Here is a 16,171-nt window from a genome sequence, read left to right as displayed (position 1 = left end):
GGAAAGGCATGGATGGGCTCAGAATGATGATGACCCGACCCAGCGCTCTAAGAGGAAAAACAAAAAAGAGATATGGCTGAGCGCTGAGTCACAGGGAGGGCACCCACGGTAAGGCAAGGACAGGAAACCCAAGAGGATTCTTGTTAAGATTTTTTTTTTTAAGGTAGACCATTTTTAAAGTCTTGACTGAATTTGTGACCACATTGCTTCTGTTTTATGTTTTGGTTTTTTGTCCACGAGGCATGTGGGATCTTAGGTTCCCAACCAGGAAATGAACCCACATTCCCTGCACTGGAAGGCAAAGTCTTACCCACTGGACTGCCAGGGAAGTCCTATCCCAGGTGGATTCTAATAAATCCCTCTGAATGGGCCCCGATTCAGGATCAATCCAGTAGCCAGGTCACCACTAGACAACCTGGTCTTCAGTCTCACTGAGTCCCTCATAAGCACCTACCCAGAGGAGGCTGCCTGTCAGCAAAGGTGCCCCAGGGGGTGCTGGCAATGCCCCGTCACTGTGAGTACCTTCCCGGTGGAATCATCGGGTTCCTCCTGCACTGACCACAGGCAGGGTGGTACCCCGTTATCACTGGTCCCCAGTGGATGCTTCTCTACCTGGTCCCAACCAAGGCTTGCTTTCATGGGACAGAGACAGAAGAGAAATGCCCCTTGGGCCTGCCATCCTCTAAAACTGAACAAGCCTGAGAAAGCTGGCAGATTTCGGGGAAACTCAGGATCTGTTCACATGTGCTCTTTTCTTCCTCAACAATGACCACAGCCATGAAAGAGAGGCAAGCACGCTGCAAAAATCCAACTTCAGTGGGGAGTTCGTGTTTCACGGGGGCAGGGTTTTAGTCCAGGAAGAGGAAAAAGTTCTGGAAGTGGACAGTGGGGATGGTTTCCCAGCAGGGTGAATGTGCCAAGTGTCTTGGAACTGAACACTTAAAAACAGTCAAAGTGGTAACCTTTTTTATTAGGTTGGCCAAAAAATTCACTCGGGTGTTTCCATACGATGTCACAGGAAAATCTGAAAAACCTTTTTGGCTAACCCAAAGTTATGTATGGAGAAGGAAATGGCAATGAACTCCAGTATTCTTGCCTGGAGAATCCCATGAACAGAGGAGACTGGTGGGCTACAGTCCCTGGGGTCGCAAGAGTTGGACAGGCAACTTAAGAGACTAAACCATCACCACCAAAGTTAAAAAAAAAAAACTCAGTTCACAGATCTCTTCCTCCAATACAGCCTCTTGCATAAAAAGCACAAGAGAAAAGTCTAAAAACTGCTAAGCAGCTCTGAGGCTTCATCAGAGAAAAGAGATTTCTGAACACGGAGGGTTGGTGAACAGGAATCCAAGGATTCACAGAGGACAAGATGGTGCATGAGCTCCTGGCCAAGTGAGTGTCAACTGCTCACCAGGGAAACAGACAATCCTGCAGCTGCACTCTGCTTCCCTACCCGGTGGAAATGTAGAACCAAACCAAAGAAATACAGCAAAAGCCTTTGTTTAGCCCAAGGCAACTTGTATTTCCTCATGCTTTGAGCCTTCTCCTTTGGGGCCACTGAAACCAATCTGGACTGATTTTCTACCATTTCAATAGCCCTTCCTGAAATATGAACTCATTTCTGAGAAATGCATGTAAATATTCCCACTGCCTTGGAGCAAAGGCCCACCACCAAAAACTAATGAACTCTCAGCATTCCTTTGAAGGACACACACTATATGGCCAAAGTCTGGCATTCCCCGTAGAAGGGTCCAACCAGCTTTTTGTTACAGTTAACATCTTACTTGGATGTATTTAAGCTGGAGGGAAAGTGACCTACAACAAGAGAAGGGGACTTCCGGTGAAGTCTTCACGATAACCTTTCCTGCTTACAGTTTATTGTTATCAAGTACAATTTATTTCAGTGCATCAAATTAAGCTGCCAAGTACCCTCAATTTACCCAGATAACCCTCCCCTTGACACAGGAAGAGGAGCAGAAGACAGTTTTACCACTCCCATATTTCCCAAATTTGGGAATTCTGCCCTCTGTCTGCAGGGTCCTATAGGTTGCTGTTAACACATGACCATGCTTACCTACTGGGAAAACTTACCAGCAAGAGACCAGCCTCCTGCCTCCATTTCCATCCTCCGCCCTAAGCAGCCCCCTCACCCCCCAGTGGCCAAGGCTCCTGCCACCAAAACAGTTTTCCCACCAAAACTGAGGTCCGTGACTTCTCTCTTATGTCCAACAAAGAAAGCTTTCTGCCAACCACCTGAAGGGACCTTGATAAGATCAGTCCGGGTCGCAGAACGTGTTTCTAAGTTAACTACTGCTCTGCACTGCTGACCCACCCTTCCATTTCCCCCCCAAGACAAAAGCAAACCACCAGCTGGCAGAGCCAGCTCATCCTCAAGGTGCTATGGCTTCTCCTGGCTGACCCGGTCAGCCCTGTTCTCAGACTGCCACCCTCGCGGGTCTTACCATGATGTTGGAGGCAACGACTGTAGGGTCATCGCACACAGACTCAATGAAAAACACCTGGAAGGAAACGAGACAGAAACGTTAGGAAACAACAAATGTGGTAACACAAAGGGCCAGCTTTGGGATCATTGTGACATCACCGCCACACTGGAGCAGGAAGGCCCCCACACATAAACCCCCAGACACACAAAATAGAACCAGCCATCAGTCTGTGCCCTCCCACCATAGAGGACCCTCCCCTCCCCGGTCTCAGGAACCCCTGAGAGCCCCACCAGGAAAGCCCAATCTGTAGGCAACAACACCCGTGCAGTGGCAGGGGAAGCCCAAGTGTGGAGCTGAGGTGCTCCAGACAAGGAACCAGTCAATCGCAGGACCCCCTTGCTCCTGAGCGCACCAGGCCAAGACAAGAAATCAGGCTCACCTTGAAATCGTTTTCTTTGGCAAAATGGAGGATCATGTGTCTCCGCTCTCTAGTAGTATTGGTGGCATCGAAAACCTGGCCAGAGAAGAGAACCCGGTTGGCGCTGACAAGTGTTTACTGCACCAGCAGAGGTCGGGTCTGTCACTTTCCGGGGCCCCAGGAGAAACTGCATCCTCCCAGGGGCCCCACAGCCTCCCTCCTGTGCTCAAGGACCAAAGGGGAGGGCAGGGTGGGAACAGTCCTTAAAGCAATGCGCAGGGGGGAGGGCCACGGAGGGACACTGGCTCCCGGGGCCGCGGCCCCCAGGTCCGGCGGGTCGTGCCCCTCAGTCTGTCCCACCCACCAGCTTCCTCTTGGGTCCTGGAGCTACCTTCACCCCCTGCTTCCCTCACAGCTCAGGCCAGACACCTGTCCCCACCGGCAGCAACCCCCACGGCTCTGTCCATACGCTCCGCCCTCCAGGGCACCGTCCCGAGGCAGAGGGGAGATGAGACTTATTCCCCAGACTTACTGCAATCTGGCCCCCCTCCTTCGTCAGGTAACTTTTGACATCTCTCAAGGCAGCCAGGGCACACTGCCTGCAACACGGAAGGAGACAGGTGCATCAGAGTGGGTCCATCTGAGGGGAGAGCCAGGCACCCCCGTCCCCCACAATGAGCAGGGTGATCTGCGACTCTGCTGCTAAAGTGTACGAGGTGGCTGAGACCGCCAGGCTGGAGGCTCCCAGTCAGAGCCCCGCACGCACGGCTGTGACCCTTGGGGAGTGATCTAATGCTGCTGGCATGCTGAAAACTGCCCCCGGGAGCTTCCAAAAGACAGCTGCCAAGTCCTGCCCATGGACACCCACTGTACCCATCCAGGCGGGGCTGGCACTAGCGCCGTGTCCTGCTCCCAAGTGACTCTCAGGTCACTCTTGGGACCCCTGGTCACTTTGGGCTGAAAAGGAAAATCCTTTTCTAGCGTAAACAGACGATATTCCAGGGAACAATTTAGCTCGCGCCAAGTGAGATGCTGTCACTGGTCTGCATTGCACCAGCGGGCGCAGACCACCTGGAAGCAGAGGGCAGCAGCAAAGCTCAGAGGCCGAGAGACTCGCATGCTGCACACACGAGCCTGGCTGCCCCCCTCCCGCCCAGTCTGAGATCACACAGCGAGCAGAGCACCCCGCTCCCACAGCCGGGGCCTCACTTGCGGACTTTCATGGCCTCCTCGTTGTCAGGGCGGAAGAAGTTGTAGGAGCTGTACTGCTTCACGGCCTCCCGGCGGTACTCACCCACGTTGAACACTGCGTGGAAAAGAACAGCCCCTTCACTGACCATGCTGACCGCCAGAAAGGACCTCCCAGGGCCCGATCCCTCTTTCCAAAGAAGGAAACCATGCCAGTGAATGACTTGAATAAGATCCCAAGAAAACCAGAAAACAGGCAGTGGGCGGTACATCCTGCACTGCCGGCGTCGCCTGACCTGGAAGGCAGCTGGGGTTCCCTAAGACCCAGCACGGCTCACAGTGCCCCTGCTTCTCTGGGGTCGCCTCTCACAGTCCAGCCTGGAAGCCAGCCTTTCAGGGCCGGGGCTGGAGGCTGAGCCTGAAAGCAGGTGGTGGCCACGTGTCTAGTGAAAACTGGGGCCATGATTCCCGCCAACACGGCTGAGAGGGAGTGCAGACTCACATACATGGCCGGATCCACAGCAGCCACTTTGTATACCAGCAGCCCACACCCAGGATGGGCACTGGGTGCTGACTGAGCAGTTTGTGTATGAAGCACTGTGCTGGGCACAGGCTTGGAGTGGGGGTGAGGGTTGGGGCAGCAAATGTGAAAAATTAGTCCTCGTGCTAAAGACATTCATGTCAGTGGGAAGACCAGATGCAAAAATATAATCAATAGCACAGAAAGAATATTTTAAGACAGCTAGTGGAGGAATGTCACAAACAAGGGCTGGGGGAGTTTGAAGGAAAAGATCCGCACAGACTGGGGTGGTCAGAGAAGGCTTCCTGGAGGAGATGAGGGCTGAACTGGGGAGGATGCAGGGCAGGGTGACCAGAGAGCAGCCAGTGAGCAGAGACTCCCATACACACAGCAGGGTGTACATACGGGGTGGTGGGTGACATACTGGAAAGGAAGGTGTGAAACCCCCCCCCACTACCGGGAGAGCCCCCTAGAGTGGTCCTGCAAAGAGAGTTTCAGCAGCTGGAGAGGGAAAGGCTGTTCTTTTTCAGGAGGAATGGGGTCATGGTGAGTAGAGTGTACCCCCAGTGTGACAGCTCCAGCCTGGGATGCAGCCTCACCTTTTGTGGGGACACCAATCCAGTTGAGGTAGCGGGTTAGCTTCTTGGAGATGTAGGTCTTCCCCCGGGCGGGGAGCCCCACCATGACAATCACTGTCGGGGAGTTGGTGAGCTTCGGCCCACAGGCTGGGGAGAAACAACAGAAGGGCCATGAATAAAGCAGCCAGCGCTGCCCACAGCGGTTTTAAAGAATCCCACGGAAACGCAGCTTTCATTCCCACCTCGAAGCCCCTGCTCTTTACAATCCAGCAGGAGTGGGCCCCCCGCAGCCAGAGCCCTTGGTCACACGGCTCCCTCTTGCTCTGACGTCCTCATGGCAGGGGCCCCGAATTCCCAGCCTGACACCTGAGGGCCCCAAACCCAGCCAGAAAATGACGACTCACCCCAGAGGGGAAAGTAGCCCTCGGGTGTAAGCAAGGGAGTCCCCTGCACCAATAAGGGTGAGGTAGGTCATCAGTAGGAGAGGCTGTCTCAGATGCAATGCAACAGGTAAATAGAGGTGGCAGGTAAGAGCCCCGGGGGGTGGGGCTCCAGCAGCTAAATTACAGATAACTTTCCTCACCTCCACGCATGAGGTCTGCATGACCTTCCTAAAAAAGGTTATTTTTAAAAGGCAATTTTCACAGTAAGAGTTTATGAAATGGAAGTCGGTCAGGGACCAAGAAGCTGACCCCACAAATTCCACCACCCCTGCCTGCTCCGCCTCGTCCAAGTTCTGGCTGCCGCCAAGTCACAAGGGCCCCAAGCAGGACCCCCTGGAAACCCAGAGGGTCTTGCCTGTGCAGCCTCTCCTGGCTTCTCACCCGTGTTCCTCGGAATCTCAACAAAACTCCAGGGAGAGAGGTTTTCACTGGGTTTGCAGAAAGCAGCCCAAAGAACCCTGCTCTGGACATTTCGGGTGCAGTGTTTCCTGAGATTCTCAGGCGACTCTGGCATCAGGTGAAACAAGTGCTCATGAGCCCAGGACCACCCATGTGGGCCAGAGACTGGCCGCCTGCCCACCCCCAACCCAGCAGCGTGCGAGGTGCTCACTGACCACCACGCAGCCCCACTCCCCGGGCTCCGGCCACAGTGCAGACCAAGCGACTCAGGCTGCACCACAGAATCTAGGTTCCTTCCCTCTAAACAGACGAGTGTCAGATGGGAGGGAGGGGGGCCACCAGGCCGCTGACGGCACAGGCTTGAGGAGACCCCTCCTCTCAAGTTGGACGCCCCAACACAGCCCCATGATGCTGGGCCTGGTGGCCAGACTTCGGTCACGTGTCCAAGCATTGGCTGCGATGCCCAGGGTCTGCCTCTGGGACTGCCAGCCTGGGGACACGGGGCAGCAAGCGCCCCACATGGACACAGGAGCCACAGACACCCTTGGCTGGGATTCCCCAGCGACCAGGGGCTGGGAACAAACAGGCTTCTAGAAAACAGAGGCCTCTTGTCCTGCGTGAGCACGGGACCGGGGCAAAGATGCACCAGGGGGCTTTCTGGAGTCCCCGGGGGGCACGCGGAGAAAGCTGATGGTCTCCCCAGAGACCAGTGGGGACAGAAGACACACCTCCTGTCAGCATGTGACAGCTGCAGGTGACACACGAGAAAGTGAAAGTGTCCTCGCTCGTGCCGGGAAACACCCACTCTGCTGATCCTTCCCCCAAGCCACTGGTTTTCCCCTGGTCTTATCTGATATCCCCACCATGTCACTGCTCCCAGGAGCATCAAGACACACACACGCTCACACACACACACACACACACACACACTCTCGGCTGTGCACATGCATGCAATACTTTTGTTGGACTCAGGCCAAGGAAGCAGAGGCAGACGCTGACTGATTTATCAAATAGGGGATTACTTCTATATCCATTAACGGTATGTGCAAATCTCCTCGGGCAGTAGACACTTTGGAAGGAAAAAGCAAAACCCATAAAGACACGGCAACATAAGCACCTCAAGCCCAAAATTCAAGCTGTATCTCAAAACCAAATAAACCATCCCTTGCTCGTCTGAGGAAGCAGAAGTCATTCCTTGAGTCCTTTGGCTTCTTGCATGAGATTCAAAGAGCTGCCAAAGGTGTCTGCTGCTGCCCATCCACCCAGATGCTCGGAGATCCCCGGAATGACCAAACTTTACCCTCCCTCCTCTTTGTCAAACTCACAGCACATCCCAAGTGCTTTCCTGGTCCCATCATCTCCTGCCTCTGTCTCAATTCCACTCTGACCCTCTTCTTCTCTGCTGACCTTTTAAATCCTCCCACCTCTCATACCTTCCTCCCTGGAGCCCGGCTTTTTCATCTTCCTCTCCAACAGCTGAGGAATACGGAAGGTAAGTGTACAGCTTAACACTAGGTTTTCCCCAAAGTACTTGCATGTAAGGGGATATACTGAGGTTAGAGGTAAGAAGCAACAGTCTAAAGTCCCTGGACAGAGGCTGCACTGGCAGATTCCAATTCCAGTCCCTGCACCCTGACTGAGCGGCTAACCTCTCTGATCACATTCCCCACTGCCTCAAGCAGGCAGGACCACTGTCCGAGCTTACCATACTGATGCTGTAATGCAGGCTTAGAAAATTAAAAAACCGATGGAAGACACTTTGCCATTGCTCCTGCAGGCTTCCCTGGTGGCGCAGCAGTAAAGAATCTGCCCGCAATGCAGGGGCAACAGGAGACACAGGTTCGATCCCTGGGTCAGGAAGACCCCCTGGAAGAGGGCATGGCAACCCACTCCAGTATTCTTGCCTGGAGAATCCCATGGACAGAGGAGCCTGGTGGGCTACAGTCCCTGGGGTCGAAAAGAGTCGGACATGACTGAAGCAACTCAGCACGCACGTACTGCACCTCCTGTAAACTTCCTACCACCCAGAGGCACTCCAAAATGTTAACCTCAAAAGATGCCACGTCACTCATGCTCTTCTCCTCTAAGTAGGTAGTCAGGCTTTCAACACCAAGTTTCAGGGGAACTCATGGAAGACATAGACAGCTGAGCTGCAGACGTAGACCAGGCCAGTGCCCAACGGGCCTCATGCAAGTTCCACGGCAGAGTGTCTACGGTAACCATGGGAACCTGCTCCCCCATCGCTGCCAGGCTAGGGCAAAGGACACGCTGCACAGTAAGCCCTGCTGTGACGTCACCACCTGAAAAGGGCTCTCTCGGAACAGGTCCACACACTCGACCCTGGGAGAATGGAAGGCAGGGCCAGAAAGCCACAGCAGACACCTGACTGTGGTCCACTGGACACAAACCTTCTCCTGGGATCATTTCAGTCCAGAGAGTCTGCCTGGTCCCGTGTTAGGAATCGACATGGAAGTGAGCTTGCCCCCGAGGGGGTAGGGGTGGTGGTGAGATGGGCTGAGGCTCTGCAGGGCAGGAGACCCCAGCTCAGCAAAACCTCTTTCCTAAACTCTTCTGGACTGTGCAGTGGATGTTGCACTCATTCATTGCTTTGCACGCACATTTTAACTCAATGCCCGATTCTCGGCCAGAGAATGGCCCTCCCAACCCGACAGGCTCTCTGCCAGCAAGGGAGGGAGGGGCGTTTCAGGGAATCAGTTGACAACATAGGAACACGGTGACTGAGAGGGCCTGGAGACAGGAGAGTTCAAAGCCTGCACTGCTTCGGGTCCCAGACAAGTCACTTGACCTCTTGGCGTCTCGGTTTTCCCTGTCTGTGAAATGCACGGATGTTTCACAAAGGTTCCCGGAGGGTGAAGCAGAAGGTAATGTGTAGGATTCTTGCTACAGTGGCCTCCATCAGCCATTAGGGCTTTCTTCCATTAAAGCCAGACACGAGGGAACCAGGACCCACAAGTGAAGGAGGTCCCCTGCATAAGCGGTAAGGGACAGACCTGGGGTTCACTTTGGTCCTTCTCATCTGAAACCCTTCAAGTGCTCCTTCCTCAAAAAGTGGTTCTCAACCAGCGGCTGAACCTAAGAAGCTTTTAAAACCAGGATGCACAGGCTGCACCTATAGCAATTCTAACTCAGAAAAAGGGTACCAGCACGCATTTTTTTCCAAAGTCTCCCCCACACGATTTAAATGTGAAGCCAGGGCTGAGAATCACAACTGCAGATTACAGTGGCTGCCCACGTGATAAGGTCTGTAAGGTTCCCCCTATCTTCCCTCTTTGAGCCGGAAAACCATCAGTGGGGCTAAAGCCCCTGTGAGATGAAACCTTCTCTCAGCAGACAGTACATAACCTGCTTTACAGATGAGGAAACCGGGTTCTGAGCGGAGAAGTGATACATGAGTTGGGACCTGCACAGATAACTCTCCGTGATGAGAAACAAAGGATCGCTAGTTCTTGCCAGTCAAGAGTCTACTTCCTTGTCCATTCAGCTGATTCACCAAGTCAGTAAATCTCCCTGAATTACAGTCTGCACTTGAAGGAAGCTGCAGGATTTGTAAGAAGCATTTACCACCAAGAAGGTGTAGCAACCGGACCCTGAAATGATGGGCTTCAGAGGTGGAAGTGCCACCAAATGAATCAATCTGGGGCTTCCTGTGGCTGTTTTACCGTTCTTTATACATCCACGGTCGTGTTTTCGGTGTCCTCTGTTAGTTAACACATCTCAGACAGGTCTGCTGTGACCCCCAACTAGGACAGCACTTAGAAAGATGGGAACAGGTTCAGGAGGGAGAAAAATCCACTCAGTTCCCAATGCCATTAAAGAAGGGGGGAGGGGCAGGGAATGGGAAAGATGCCAGTAAGAGATACCCTCTCTCCACTATGGGAGGAGACAAATGTGACCATATAAACCCAGAAAGACACAGCTACTTAAAATAACGGCATGCAAGCAATAAATACCAGGGTGCAGATAATCTTCTAAGAAAAAAATGTAACCCCACAGCCACACACGGGGATTGCAGGGGTGGGCGGGGACAAGGGACTTAATCCATCAGCTTTAGCAACACCCCCCCCCAGCCCCCCACCCATCAAGCTGCGAATTGTTCCGACAGGGATTTTCAGGCAAATCTCTCATCTGCGTGCGAGACGTGCAGGCTGATAGGAACTAATGGATGGATTTCTGAAGCCCCAGGAAAAGCGTGGCCGCACACTTGTGTCTGTCAGAAACACTCAACGAGCGGATGCCAGCCAAGCTCAGCGTACCCCCTCCCACTCCACCCCGCTGTGGCCAGACCTCCCAGTCCTCACCCCGCCGTGAACCCCAGAGGACGACTAAATATGAGTGTGCGTTTCAATGTGCACCCATACACCTACAGGTGTTTAGAGAACCAATCTATATTTGTGTGCCCCAGTGTATCAAGTGTTCTTGTATCAATATCTTTTATTCAAAAGTCAAAAAGGGGTGGGGCTCCTACTGTATCTCCCTTCTGATTTCAGGTGGGGCATTTCTCACAACGAACAGGTTTTACAGAAATATAACCAGACCGTGGTCAGCCTGTTCAGTGGGCTATTTAAGAGCATACCTGAAAGGGCTGGGGAGCAAGACACCTGCAAGGTTCCCCAGCGCCCAGCTACCTTGCAAAGAAGCCTAGTTGTCCTTGAGGCTTCTGTGGCCGGCTGGACCTGAGGGATCAAGCAGGTGGAGGAGCACTCTACTCCACCCCACCCCTGCCAGCATGGGGAGCACCTTGCCAGGATCCCATCACCAGGATGTCCTAGGAGCACCCCAGGGCCAACTCTCCCCACCTCCTGGGGCAGGTCTGAGGACAGGGAGGTAACTCACACCTGGGCAAACCCGGGGGAGAGGAGCTGTCACTGCAGCCTTGGTGAGCAGCCCCTGAGAAATGCGATGGCAGAGGAGGCCCACAGGCCACCTAGCGCTCGGGGGATGCCTTGAAGCCACTTGGGAGGGTTTGTACCTGGGAGCCAGTGCTTACCTCTCAGGCATCCTGACCTGACCTGACCGGGAGCAAAATGCTCACCACTGTCTCAGCCTGTCCACCTGACATGCCCCTTGGTGGTTTTGCTGGAGGAGCTGGTGTCCCCTTCAAACCTCTGGAACCACCCGTTTAAGAGGTGGCTCTCTCCTTGGCTGGGGACAGAGCCCAAGGTAAACCTTCCCAAAGTATTTACCGGCCAAGACCCGACAGGGCGGGGACGTGAACTGTCAGCAAACTCCAAGTCCAGAGAGAGAGTGTGTGTGTGTGTGTGTGTGTGTGTGTGTGTGTGTGTGTACCCGCGCGCGCACTGGCTCACACACGTGGAAAACGCTGCCAACTGTGTAGTCCCCACCCGCAGACCCTCCCCAAAACATGCACAAAGGCCGAGTTCCAGACAACTCTCTAGGTCCCGGCACACGGGGCAGAGGGGGGCTCGGGAGAGGAAGAGAAGGGGGAGGCAGAGAGCAGTAAAGACAGCGAAGGGAGAGGGGAAAAAGAGAACTGAAGATAGGAGTTCATTAGAACTACATAGGAGGAGAAAAAGACAGAAAATGGAAATACATAAAGAAAGAGAAACACATAGACGAAGGATGGAGTGAGGGGGTGGAAGCAGAGAGAGATTGAGAGAGGAGAGAGAAACACGCGGTGGGGAAGAGGAGGCGGAAAGCGGAGAAAAGAAGCGGGGAGGGAAGGAGGGGAAGAGAGGAGAGCGGAGGTAGCGATCGACACCGAACGGCGGCTGGGACACGAGGAGGCGCGGCGGGAGCCCGGGAGAGGGGCCGGGGCCGCGGGACACGCCGGCGTCCCTTCCCACGCGTCCCCGAAACGGAGGTGCCCGGCGGTGCCCGGCGCTTCCCGCTCGGCGCGCGCGCCGTTTCCGGGTGCCTCTGCGCTTCCTTCGCGAGCCGAGCGGAGCCGAGCCGAGCGGGGCCCCACAGAGCCCTCGGGCCGGGCCACAGCGCCCCCGACGCCGGCCAGGGGAGGCGCAGCGCCGGCGCCGTGCCCGCCCCGCGCCGGAGCTGGTGGGGAGGAGCGGGGGGCGCCCGGGCCGGGACGCGGGGACGGCGCGGAGGGCGGCGCCCGGCCGGCCGAGCGCGCCGGAGGAGGGGAGCCGGCACAAAAGCGCCGGGCCGGCGCCCTCCACACAATGGCCTCTCTCCACACACGGCGCGCCCTCCCCGGCCGCCCGGCCCCGCGCGCGTCTGCACTCACTTCTGGGCAGCGAGGGGCGGTGGTCGACCGGGATCCAGATCTTCTGCACCCGGCTCTGAGTCAGTTCCAAGGGCATCTTCCCAGCCGAGGCTCGGCGGCCCTCCGCCCCTTCTGAAGAATTCAGACTTGGGGAGGAGAGCGGCCTGGCAACCCCCGAAACAAAGGGGGGCGAGGGTGCGTGCGCGAAAGCGCGGCTTTTTGGAAACGTGCTTTGTGCTAAAATCACGGACGCTCGCCTGGGGCGGGAGGCTCCCCAAGCGCTGCGAGAAGGACGCGGGGCTGGGGCAGCACCCACGGCTCCCGCTGGGCTGGGATGCTCCGAGCGCAGTGACAGCCGCGGTCCTCGTGCGCCGGCTAGAGCCCGTGCGGTCCTCGCCCGCTAGCCTCCTCTCCGGCTCTGCTGGACGCCCAGCGCGCCGCCCTGGCTTTTAAGACAGCCACGCACACGTCACCCTGGGGCGGGGACGCATTCCTCGGGTTCCAGCCCCCTTTCACGTGGAAGGAGGGTGGCTCAGCCTGCTGGCGCCCCCTGCAGACCGGCGACGCCGACTCAGATAACACCCTAAACGAGCCCTGGGTGAAGGTGCCACTTGGTGAGCCTCCTCCTGTCATTCCCTAAAAACGCCCTGCACAGCTTCCCAGAATAACCACCGCAGCTGTGCTGGGAGGAGAGAAACGGCACCGTCCGGTGTGGTCGGTGGAGCCGTGCAAGCGAATCACCTGGAATGCTTATTGCACCCTAAAGACTCGGCCTCTTTGGGAATGGGACCCACATACTGTGCATTTTTAACATGTATTCCGGGCCAGGCACGGTCACAGTGAAGACAGGGGTTTAGGGTTAAAGGTTGGAATAAAGTTAAGAGGGGACGGGGTGTGTGTCTCTGCTACCCTAGACGGAGGCCAAAGGGAGGTCGCTGAGAGCACCCATGGGGTCACTCCTTGCCGGAACTGCTCCCTAATAATATCCGTGAGTCTCAGCTGCCACGGCCCTGGCGCCACCCCAGGAGAGGGGGCTTCCTTGGCCCTTGGTCCTCACTCTGCTCAATTTCCTGAATTCCTTAGAAACCCTGACCTGTGCTGAACACTGCTCCCCAAAAGCCAGCGCCTAAGACCTGGAACCCGGGGTCCCCGGAATGCTGGACCAAAACGGAACGTGGCATCTTGGTTTTCACGGTCACAGTTTACAATATTTTCGATATACTTTTATCTCTCCTAGTAGAAGAGTAAATAAAACTGGATCCTATTCTGATCTGAAATTGATTACCTGACAAAAGTCCGGAATAACTATTGGGAGGCGGCACCTTGATTGTGCAAACCCCTAAAATTCGTGCCATGTAACCCGCACAGCCCCACTGCACGTCTTCCTCGCCAGTTTTTGCTCTGTGTGTCCCTCCGTATCCCTGGTTCTCGAGGCTTTGCATCAGCTGGGGACATATGGCAGTCGTAAGGTCAGGTCCGTTGCCTCCCTGTGAAGATCTGGGGTGCGGGGAGCGGGGGGATGCCTCCCTCGCAGGGAATTCACTTGGATGTGACTTTGGCACGCGACGCCTCGGTGCGCAGCGCTGCGCTGCACAGGCGCATCCCTCCGCTGGGGCTGCGCGGTGATTGGAAGGAGGCGGCGCTCGCCGAAACCCACACCGCCGCGGAACAGTCTGCGCAGAGGCTGCCACACGTCGCTCACGTACCGCATGGCTCGGCTGGGAAGGCGCCCGCTCCCAGGCGGCGGGCAAGCCGCTCCTGCCTGCCCGCCCCGCCCCGCCGCGCCTCCCCCTTCCTCGCACCCCAGCTCGCCCAGAGGCAGGAGCTCCGAACCATCCCCCAGCCCGACGCCCACCCCCACCCCGGGCACTCCCCCAGTCCAGGCAGCCCCCTCCCCCAGCGCAGAGCGTCCAGCGCTACCCACCGGGCGGGGACGTACCCTCAACCCCCCTCTCTTCGCACACCGACCCCCCACTCCAGGCTCCTCACTAGCACGAGCCCGAGCATCCTCACTTTCCCCCACCCTAGCCCGCCCAGGGGTCCGGATCTCCCATTGTCGTCCACCGGGGGGTACCCTCGACCCCTTCGCCCCCGCACCCCGATTCCCACTCGGGGCACCCCACTCGCCTGAGCGGCCCCCACTCTCCCCGCTCCCCAGCCCGGGGAGGAGCGTCGCCCGCCGAAACAGCGCCCTTGACCGCCTCCCCCCTCCCCGCCCCCTCCTCCCTCTCCCGAGCCCCTGCCCTCCTCCCTTCCTCCGCTTTGCTGACTGCCTGGTTTCGGCGCTTGGGCAGCTGTTCAGAAACCCGAGTGCGCTGCATTCGGACTTGTTTTTCTGCACTGGGAGCAAATGCCAGAGATGACACCCTAGATCGCCCCAGGGAGAGTCCCACTCCACTCCAGAAATAAGAGCGGGCTGATCCAAAGAGGAAAACAGCAGGGAGGGCGCACCGGCACCCTGCCCCCAGCTGCTTGGGTCCGGGGCGCCCCGGCTGCACCTCTGCATGTTTGCACACTCGTCTCTCCCTGAGGACCCAGGGTACCTGTGTGCCTGCTATTGCCCACCGATTTTTTTTTTGCACAGGCTGAAGGACAGAGAAGGCTGGGGTGGCATTCTTCCACCCTCCAAGCTTGCAGGAGACTGTGTGTTTCCTAGCAGAGGGAGAGCAGGCCACAGAAGTGCACTGACAGTGTGTCTTTAATTTCCCTGTCTGGATCATGTGCCTGACCAGGGCCCAGCTCCCAGGGCACAAGGCAGTGACATTCCTCCGAGCTTCTAGCTAAGCATTCACACCCCACACCCAGACCTGGCACCTTTGCTGCCTGGGTGTCCATAATGCCTTAGAGCAGAGACCCAGTTCTAGCTCATCATCACCTCCCTCACCTGATGGAGGCCGGCACACAGAAGTTTCGCATAATCCTTCTCCCACTTCTTAAATAAAAGTGCAAAGAAACTGGGAGAGAGTGGGGGACTAGGTCAAATTCACACTTATAGCGTTCTTCTGGAAGATAATATTGCTTCTCTCCAAGTCCATTTACAAAGCGCATCTAGAGAATGGACTGGTCCAGAGGCAACTGGTTTAGTCATCCACCTCTTTCCCTAGTTCTGCTAACAAACTCATCTATATCCAGCCATCTACGGCTTTGACCCAATCTGGTGATCAGGGATGCGGTCCTTCAGAAAAGGCAGCAGAGAATGTAAAAATCCTTCTAATCCAATGATATTTTTACAAACAGGACAGCTTCAAGGATTGGGGGGTATAGAATTTGATGATATGGTCTACAAGGAATCATTCAGATTATTCAATCATTCTTTTAAATGACTAAAGGGAAGTTTAAAGATTAGAGGCGCCAGAACCGGGCCAAAGGTCAAGGACCACAGCCAGTTAGGAACTTTTTTCCCTTACTTGACACAGACATCTCCCAAGGGACTTGTGATGGCCACAGCCTGACTCCGGGGTGCTGAGCGGAGTTATGATGAGGGGAGTAGAGTGCACTGTGACTCAGATCGTCTCACCCAGAACACGGCAGAGAAAGCCCTTCATGTGCAGTATTGCCTGCTGCTAAGTCGCTTCAGTCGTGTCCGACTCTGTGCAACCCCATAGACGGCAGTCCACCAGGCTCCCATCCCTGGGATTCTCCAGGCAAGAACACTGGAGTGGGTTGCCATTTCCTTCTCCAGTGCATGAAAGTGAAAAGTGAAAGTGGTCGCTCAGTCATGTCCAACTCTTGGCGACTGCATGGACTGCAGCCCACCAGGTTCCTCTGTCCATGGGGTTTTCCAGCCAAGAGTACTGGAGTGGGTTGTCATTGCCTTCTCTGATGGCCTGCTGAGGTGCTTATTTATAGAGGAGAACTCCTTAGCTGGGTCCAGACTCAGAAAGAGTGGTAGGGCTGGGTTTTCTCCATGACCTCTCTCTTCTCAGTTCCCTCTGCCAGCCAAGGTCATCTAACCACCTCCCCCGACCCCCACCCCAGA

The 16,171-nt window shown here is 55.8% G+C and overlaps 1 protein-coding gene across 5 annotated transcripts in view; it reads right to left on the bottom strand.

Annotated features, from left to right (window-relative positions):
• The window catches only part of PFKFB3 (6-phosphofructo-2-kinase/fructose-2,6-biphosphatase 3), a 79,100-nt gene that overhangs the window by 13,358 nt on the left and 49,571 nt on the right, over positions 1-16,171 (bottom strand). For 2 of the 5 annotated variants that reach the window (XM_070471936.1, XM_070471935.1), the window contains exons 1-6: positions 12,214-12,381; positions 5,170-5,295; positions 4,072-4,168; positions 3,395-3,461; positions 2,884-2,958; positions 2,463-2,519 (exon numbers count right to left, since the gene is read on the bottom strand). In XM_070471936.1, the coding sequence (XP_070328037.1) occupies positions 2,463-2,519; positions 2,884-2,958; positions 3,395-3,461; positions 4,072-4,168; positions 5,170-5,295; positions 12,214-12,289 (498 nt within the window). In that variant the 5' untranslated portion in view covers positions 12,290-12,381. Of the gene's footprint in view, positions 1-2,462; positions 2,520-2,883; positions 2,959-3,394; positions 3,462-4,071; positions 4,169-5,169; positions 5,296-12,213; positions 12,583-16,171 lie in introns of those variants that run through there. The other 3 variants (XM_070471937.1, XM_070471938.1, XM_070471939.1) reach the window with 2 other exon arrangements.

This window comes from Odocoileus virginianus, chromosome 9, assembly GCF_023699985.2.
Source record: "Odocoileus virginianus isolate 20LAN1187 ecotype Illinois chromosome 9, Ovbor_1.2, whole genome shotgun sequence".
NCBI lineage: Eukaryota > Metazoa > Chordata > Mammalia > Artiodactyla > Cervidae > Odocoileus > Odocoileus virginianus.
This window is presented reverse-complemented; position numbering and strand designations above follow the sequence as displayed.